Below are 8,639 nucleotides of genomic sequence, written 5' to 3' on the forward strand. Positions count from 1 at the left end.
CGCACTGAGCACTTTATAAAGTACACTTTACTAATACTGAGTACTCAAAACAGCCTCAGTTACTCTTGGCATTGATTCCACAAGATGTTGTAAACATTCCGTTGAGATTCTGCTCCATGTTGACATGACTGTGTCACGCAATTCATCAGATTTGTCAGCTCCACAATGATGCTGCGGATCTCCCGTTCTATCACATCCCAAAGGGTGGCTTCAGATCCGCTGACTGGGAAGGAAACTGAAGAACATCAACTCATCGTCAGGTTCAGGAAACCACTTTGAGACGAGTTTTGCTTTGTGACATGGTGCATTATCATGCTGGAAGTAGCCTTTAGAAGATGGGTGTGGCCATAAAGGGACGGCACATGGTCAGCAACAATACTCCAATAGGCTGTGACGTTCAAGTTCCAGTTCAAGTTCAAGTTCAAGAAAGTAGTACACTTACATTAATACATATACATACGGTCATACACACATGCAGTGAAATGTCATGACACCGGGTGATTACGCACAATGAGCTCTAAAAATACCACAAATACTAAAATGTGCGTAATGGACACAAGTGATGATTGATTGGTGTTAACGGCCACAAAGTGTGCCAAGAAATGAATCCCCCACACCATTACACCATTACACCATTACGCCACCGCCACCAGCCTGGACTGTTGACCCATTGCACTGCTGCCACACGATCAGGTGTACAGGTGTTCCTAAAAGTGCTCAGTGTGTCTGTATGCATTTTTACAGCCGAGAGAAAGGACCCTCACCTGAGCCTATTGGAGTACAGGAGTGCACGTATACATATATACCTGCAGTGTATGTACATTACATAGCACCTATATGTATACCTATATCTATAGCACATACTGTATACATATATAGATACCTACAGTGTATGTACATTACATAGCACCTATATGTATACCTACAGTATATCTAGAGCACATACACATATATAGATACCTACAGTGTATGTACATTACACAGCACCTCTATGTTTACCTATATCTGTAGCACATATACATAGATACCTACAGTGTATGTACATTACATATCATCTATATGTCTACCTATAAATACATTACACAGCGTTAATAGCACATAGAATCTATATACGGTATATAGGTGCTATGTAATTAAACTCTTTGTGCCAAACGTGATGGACAACTCCATGATGAATAAGAGTGAGTGAGTGACTTCCATTCGAAGCAGGTGCATCTGGGGCTCTGCCCCCTGCTGGCCTCACGGAGCGCAGCACCCAGAGGCTCCGCCCAAGAAGAAGGCGCCTCAGACGTCGCTGGGAGAAAAGACTCACCACAGGAGGCTGCTGGCGCTCAAGTTCCCCTTCCCAAACGTCTGATCCGTGCGTCGTGACATAACTATTCTCTCGCTTCTCACGATTGGCAAGCCTCAAACTCCAACTCCAACTGAACTTCAGAGGAAGGGAACAAGTCGTGATACTCGCGTCCGGATGATTTGCCCGACGATTTCACTACAGAGACGTATGTATAAACACAGTGTGACGTGTATTTTTTATTTATTTTTTCACAACTGGCCACAGACTTGATTCAAAGCAGCTCTTTATTTGCATGAACACGTTAGAGACGATAGAGACGATTCCGAGTATTAAACTGCAGTACCACATTCCTTCCACCGGGAAAAACAAAATAATCTTTAAAAAAAACCACACGTCACTTGAAGCCCGTTACACACCTGCATGCACCACTGACGACATCCAGAAGAAGGGAAACCTCGGCGCCCAGACAGCGCCAGCGCTAGCATCCCATCATCTCGCAGGGGTTTGGAACGGACGCTAGCCTCAGAAGCTAGCGTCCGTCGCTAGCGGCACGTGTTGGCTTCGACTGAGAAGCAAGTGAGGCTCGTCGACGTCCGGGAGGAGAGGAACTTTGGTAAACTACGTTAAAACCTTACGCTTGTTACTCTACGAAACACTATTAAAACCTTTTTGCTAAATGTTGTTCGTACGTTCATGAGACTCAACACCAATTCAACGTGTAAAATCTCACACGCACACGCACACACACACAGACACACACACGCGCACACACACACACACACACACACACACACACACACACACACACACACACACACACACACATACACACACACACACACACACACACACACACACACACACACACTGTGCATTGCCAAAGGGCACTACGGCAGCAACAGAGCTGTAAAATGGCACTGATCGTAGCAAAAACATTCATCTTGGCCCTTACACACCAGTGAAAAATAACAACCAGTAGTAATAATAATAACAATAACAATAATGATAACCATAATCATCTGAAATACCTTGATCATTTCTAGTATATACATGGTTAATAACACTTTGAGTAAACATTAAAAAGCGCCTGAAATACAAAGGCTGGGTTACAAATATTGATCGTTGATAAGAATCTGCTCTTACAAAGTTGTACATTCCTCCAGCTCCGGTGAAAACGCTGAAAAAACCTCGAAGACAAGTTCAAAAAGTTACACACAATTTCCCCCTGAAGGTTTTTTTTTTTTTGTTTGTTTGTTTGTTTTTTTGGAACATGCTAACATCATGCTAACATCATGCTAACACCATGCTAATGTCATGTAAAGAAGAAGCTGAACCTCCAACTGTCATGGCACTGATATGCAAAGCACAAAGTCAAGCATGCATTAAAGCCATCAAGATCAAAATCAGCTGGTACAGAATAACTAAACTAAACTAAACTAAACTAACTAACTAACTAACTAACTAACTAACTAACTAACTAACTAACTAACTAACTAACTAACTAACTAACTAACTAACTAACTAACTAACTAACTAATCCAAAGAACAAAGTCTGATAGTAATTAGAAGTAATTAGTGAATAGGCTGCAGTGTTTCGCAGTGACGTTCAGAACACTGACGTCACGAAAAAAAAAATAATAATAATTCCAAAAGAATCCCACCAAAAACCAAAGAAATCACACTGAATTCCGCTGCATAACTAGCTGGTTGCGGTTAACTAGCTGGTTCCAGTGCAACCAGACTTGAGAAAAGATTCAGAGCCTGGGAGATCAGACGTCCAGTCACAGCTCAGTTTAGACAAAACCATCCCCACATCATGATCATCTAATAATAATAATCCATAATAATAATAATCTATAGCAACACTAGCGTGTACTGAGCGCAGTAAAAATACAATAAGGAAGAAGAGCTGAGGATAGAAAACCTTTAAATAGACGGAAAGAAAGAAAATGAAGGGAAAGGAAAAAGAACAACAATGTGCTGGAGAAGGAAGAACGCATTTCAAGGAAGGATGAAATGAAGAGCAGCGAGCAGCCATTTTGTATTCCACAGATAAATAATATTATATATATATTGTATATTATATTATTTTATACATATATTATATATAAATATTATTTTCAACAAGACTGCTATACGATAGAACCCTTACATTCCGTACAATGTGACGATATGGAAGCCATGATGTTTACAGCTGTTGCCTAGTTACAATGCAGAGGAAAGGGGTCGTGGCCTAAGCCAGCAGTCCCAGCAGTGGACCAATCAGAGGGCGGAGAGGAGGAGCTCAGCCGCTGATTGGTCGGTTTCTCTCTGCCCTTCCTTCCCGCCGTGTCAAAAAACCGGAGCCGAGCTGTCAATCAACTCAGTCGTCATGGAGACAGATGCACCGCCGAGTGCTGGATGCTGCACATGATAGGCTAGCTGGTGGAAAGAGGGCGGGGCAAGAGAAAAGCGATATTACGCGTTAGATATTCGATATGAGCTTTGAGAGCTTTCTGAGTATCAGCATCAATCAGGAGGTTTTGCAAACAAATAGTAGCACGTCATCGGCATAGAGAATGATCTTTACATTTCTGTTTGAATTTGGGCTGAATTGAATGAAAAGTCCAAAGGGTGTTAGTGTCAAACAGTCACTAAGATCTATAAGGGTGTTGGTTTACAGTTACTACACAGATACTGATGGTGTTATTACGCAGTTACTACGGTGTAGGCCTTTAAAAAAGATGATTGGGTGGCTAAAGATGAGGTTAAGGAGAAACCACTTCTTAATTGTAGAACATTAGGGGTCGTTGAAGTTATGGTTCAGGGGTAAGCGCCTCTTTCTTGTAGGATATTAGGGGTAGTTAAAGTTAAGGTTCAGGGGTAAGCACCTCTTACTTGGAGGTGACTAGGGGTAGTTAAAGTTAAGGTTCAGGGGTAAGCACCTCTTAATTGTAGAAGATTAGGGGTAGTTGAAGTTAAGCTTCAAGGATAAGCACCTCTTACTTGTAGGAGATTACATTAAATTACATTTAGCAGACGCTTTTATCCAAAGCGACTTACAATTATTCAAACACCGACGGACGCAGCCATCAGGAGCAATGAGGGGTTAAGTGTCTTGCTCAAGGACACTACAGCATGCTAGCAGGAGGAGCCTGGGATCAAACCAGCAACCTTTAGATTACTAGACTACCAGCTCTACCTCCTGAGCTACCATCCCCGACATCCCCCCCCGAGTAGGTACCTCAGGGGTAAGTATCTCTTACTTGTATAAGATTAGGGGTAGTTAAAGTTAAGGTTCAGGGGTAAGGACATCTTACTTGTAGGAGATTAGGGGTAATTGAAGTTAAGGTTCAGGGTTAAGCAGCTATTACTTGTAGAAGATTGGGGGTAGTTGAAGTTAAGGTTCAGGGGTAAGCACCTCTTAATTGTAGAAGAGTAGAGGTAGTTAAAGGTAAGGTTCAGGGGTAAGCAGGTCTTACTTGTAGACGATTAGTGGTGGTTAAAGTTAAGGTTCAGGGGTAAGCACCTCTTACTTGTAGAAGATTGGGGGTAGTTGAAGTTAAGGTTCAGCAGTTAAGGTAAGCACCTCTCAATGGTGGGAGATTAGTGGTGGCTAAAGGTGAGGGCTATCAGATCTTAATGGTAGAAGTTTAGAAGTAGCTAAAGTTAAGGTTCAGGATTAAGCTTAAATTAATGTTGATGTCAAGGCGATGCTCTTACTTGCTGAGGGTGGAGGCGGGGCCCGAGCGGTGGAAGTGCACAATCTGCCACTTCCCATCGCGGCGGTGCCACACCCTGCTCTCCTCTGATTGGACAGTTCGCGGCGCGCCGTTAGTGTCGATGAACTGAGTGACTCTGATGTAAGCGATGCAGGCGGCGTCGTCACCAAGGAGATGGATGTGAGGATTCAAGATGGTAGTGTGGACCGGTTTACTGTTCTTCGACCACACTGTGGGTAGATTAGAGAGGTGAGAGAGACTGATAAGAGAGGCCCATAAGAGATGAGAGAGACAAGTAAGAGAGAAATATAAGAGACGAGAGAGACAGGTAAGTGGTGAGAGAAAAATGTATAAGATAAGAGAGACAGGTAAGAGATAAGAACACTACAGGATGTAGGAACACTGTAGGATGTAGGATATAGAGACAACACTGTATGATGTAGGGAAAGAACACCGTAGGATGTCGAGACGGAACATTATAGGAGGCAGCGAGAGAACAGTGTATGATGTAGGATGTAGCGACAGAACACGGTAGGATGTAGAGACAGAACACTGTAGAACGTGATCTAGTAGTATTGTTCTTACAGTTTTCAAAGTAGAAGCGATGGAAGTCCAATCCTTCCACCAGATTCCCCAAAGCTTCTGGTTCAAACGCTGTCACCGCCGGGTCGCACATCTTCCTGCAAAATGACGGACAGAAAACAACGCAAAATTCAGGAAGGCATTCCACGGGCTCCTCAGGGCCTACTTAAGGATTCCTTAGGGGTTCCTACAGTCTCTCAGAGTTTCCTAGAGGGTTCCAAGGGGGTTCATATGGTTCCCAAGGGGTTCCCTAGCAATTCCTGAGGGGTTTCTGTGATCCCTATAGGTTTGCCTGGGGTTCTGAGGCTTCCTAGGGTAACAAAGGGAGACTCACGGGCTACAAGTCCCATATGATCATAAAGCCTCAAGCAGCTAGTGTCTGTTTAGCTGCCATTGCTAGGGATCAGAGGGTGGGACGAGGGGGCTGGGTCAGAGGGAGGCGACGGAGGGTGGGGTTAGAGGGTGGAGTCGGGGTCGGGGTGACAGGGTGGGGTGACTCACGTATAGCTCTCGAAGTCTCCATTGCTGATCGCCTCAATCAGCTGCTCGGTAACTTTAATAATATCCTGTCTTCTCACTGTGGAGAGAGAGAGAGAGAGAGATAGAGAGAGAGATAGAGAGATACTTAATTTACATCAGAATCAGAATTAGTTTTGTTTATTGTGCCAAATACACTTTCATATTGATGCATTTCTCTACTGGCAATTACCATAAAAAAGCTCAACAGTCTGAAAAGTTTAAGAAATCCATGCCCCGGCGGGTCAGAGCTGTTTTGGCGGCACGAGGAGGAGCTACACAATATTAGTGGTGATTAGTGCTGGTTTAAATTTTGCGGCTGAACGGTGTGTGTGTTCTTTGTATTCAAAACGGGCCTTGAGCAATAAGCAAATCCGACCGCAGCTCTAGGTCACTGGTACAACGTAGAGTCATATAAAACACATTTAAATTGATTGCAGTCGTCACAAAAACATTTATATGTCGTTTTATCTCGTGCTTCTATGGAAAAGGTTTGCATAGCTGCGTGCAGTTGAAAGAAATATACACCTCTCGCAAAAGAGAAATGCAGCATGGCTCTGCGCAGAATTTCTCGAGTACCTCGCCGACCCGCCCAGAGCAGTCTTCCGACCTAACGGCTCCCCTTGGTGATGTCGATGGCCTGAAAGTTGAGCTGCTCTTGACTTTGCGAGAAGACATTGCCAAATTTTTTAAAGCAGAGCTTTGCTTTGGGGGATAATCTCGCATCTATTAAAGTGGAACTACAGGCTGTGAAGGGCGAGTCAGCGAGCAACCAGGCTTTGTTGCAAGTGGAGGTTGTCACTTTGAAAGGCAGGGTGGGAGAAACGGAGCGGGTGTATGTCTGTCTGCAAGCTAACCTCGAGAATATCACTTCCGAATTTGCCAGATCGGAAAATAAATGTGAGGATCTCGAGTCCAGGTCATGCTGTTATAGTATCAGGATGCTTGGTGTACACGAGGGCCCTAAGAGTTCCTCCACTACTACCGTCTCTGCCCTGCTAAAAGACCAACTCTGTGTTCCCGGACCACACAGCCAAGGTAGCCCGTGCCCGGGCAGCGCTTAGCGATGTACGACGGCAGCTCCGTGAAATCAATGGGGTTCGCTTTGGTCTCTTCTATCCAGCCCGGCTTTGAATGACATATACAGAGTGGAGAAAGATATCCACATGCCTGCCGAAGTTGATTAGTACATCAAAAAAATATCGTGGGGGTGACTGTATCAACTCATATCGGTTCATCTGATTTCAGCACTACATCGTAACACCGTTTCCTGGTGTGTTGGACAGTTCACAGCTTAGATAAACCTGTCGTTACTTAGTTTTAATTCATGGTGTTTCTACAGAACACCATGAATGAGAGGTCCACAAACAATACAATGTAATTTGCCCGCCTCAATAAGGCTACTTTATGATGAAGTCTACTTCTGATAGGTAAAAGGATACTCTGTTCTGATCATTGGCTTTATTTTATTTTACTTTCTTCTTGTAAATTGACACTGGGTTGTTTCCAGTCAGTTGATATCAGTTCATATTGTGCCCAAGTGCTTGGAAATGTGACTTCTGCACGGTTCCACTTGTTCAGCTTTCGTTCCCTCAATGTTTCAAAGTGTTAAAACTGCTGTTTCCATCAATTGGGGATGCGGACATTTGGTGTGGGGTGGGGGTGAGGATCTGTGTGTGAGGGGATGGGGGTGTTCAGGGAAGCGATGTGGATTGGGGACAATGAGGCCTCGCCAACAGCAACTTGTTGTATTCGTGGTGGCAATTTGAATTACTAAGGACTCAGACGGGAGGAAGTCTCGCTGGGTGTTATTCACTTAGGCAGGAGGATCCCCGCAGCCTTCGTGTCGCCCGTTCAAGCTGGGAGTGAGTTTCCGCATCTCAGGCGGGGTTTTTAAAGGTTTAGTACGAGGATCTGTTTACAGCCATTGTATTTTTGGATAGGACATATTTGGTAGCAAAGACTCATACACTCGTACACTAAAATCAGACACCACTCCAGTCCAGTTCAACGGCCCAGGTCAGCATTATTCCATGCAGAGTCTCCTTACAGTCAGTAATACATTTTAGTGCATTCCTTAGACAGGTGCATTTTTCCACCATGGTATTCAAATTATTATCAGTATTGTTATTATTTTGCTTTGTTTATTTATTTATTTTATTGGATTCTCCTCGTCTCTCAGAAGGATCGGAACTTTTTTTGTGACTTTTTCTCTTAGACCAAACCCTTAATGGCAAACAATTCAGCCTAGACAAATATCGGCTCATCTATTCAATGTATTAGCTGGATAATCCTTTTAAAGGTAAAAGGTTTTTTCCCATTTAAAATGGCTTATTGCTGATATAGTGTTTCTACAGAAAACTCATAGGGAATAGAGATCATACTGTGGTAAGCGTCAGTGTCCCTGGGTAAGTCAAATGTTTCACTCTAATTTAAACACTAAAGCCAGAGTGGTGGCAATATTGATCAACAAGTGAATTCAGTTTTCCTCCACCAACATCATAGCCGATAAAAATGGAAAATATATTATTGTGACAGGCACCCTC

At 43.6% G+C, this 8,639-nt stretch overlaps 1 protein-coding gene across 1 annotated transcript in view; it reads right to left on the reverse strand.

Annotated features, from left to right (window-relative positions):
- Nucleotides 1-1,564: 1,564 nt before the first annotated feature.
- LOC307239828 (calcium/calmodulin-dependent protein kinase type II subunit alpha) overlaps nt 1,565-8,639 on the reverse strand; it is a gene marked incomplete at its 5' end in the record, with an annotated part of 26,304 nt that continues 19,229 nt past the window's right edge. The window contains 4 exons of the mRNA XM_080013404.1: nt 1,565-3,715; nt 4,997-5,225; nt 5,581-5,675; nt 6,079-6,154. Of these exons, the coding sequence (XP_079869530.1) occupies nt 3,712-3,715; nt 4,997-5,225; nt 5,581-5,675; nt 6,079-6,154 (404 nt within the window). The 3' untranslated portion in view covers nt 1,565-3,711. The remainder of the gene's footprint in view (nt 3,716-4,996; nt 5,226-5,580; nt 5,676-6,078; nt 6,155-8,639) is intronic.

The sequence above is a fragment of the Zeus faber genome (genome assembly GCF_960531495.2).
Source record: "Zeus faber genome assembly, chromosome: 14".
Taxonomy (NCBI): domain Eukaryota; kingdom Metazoa; phylum Chordata; class Actinopteri; order Zeiformes; family Zeidae; genus Zeus; species Zeus faber.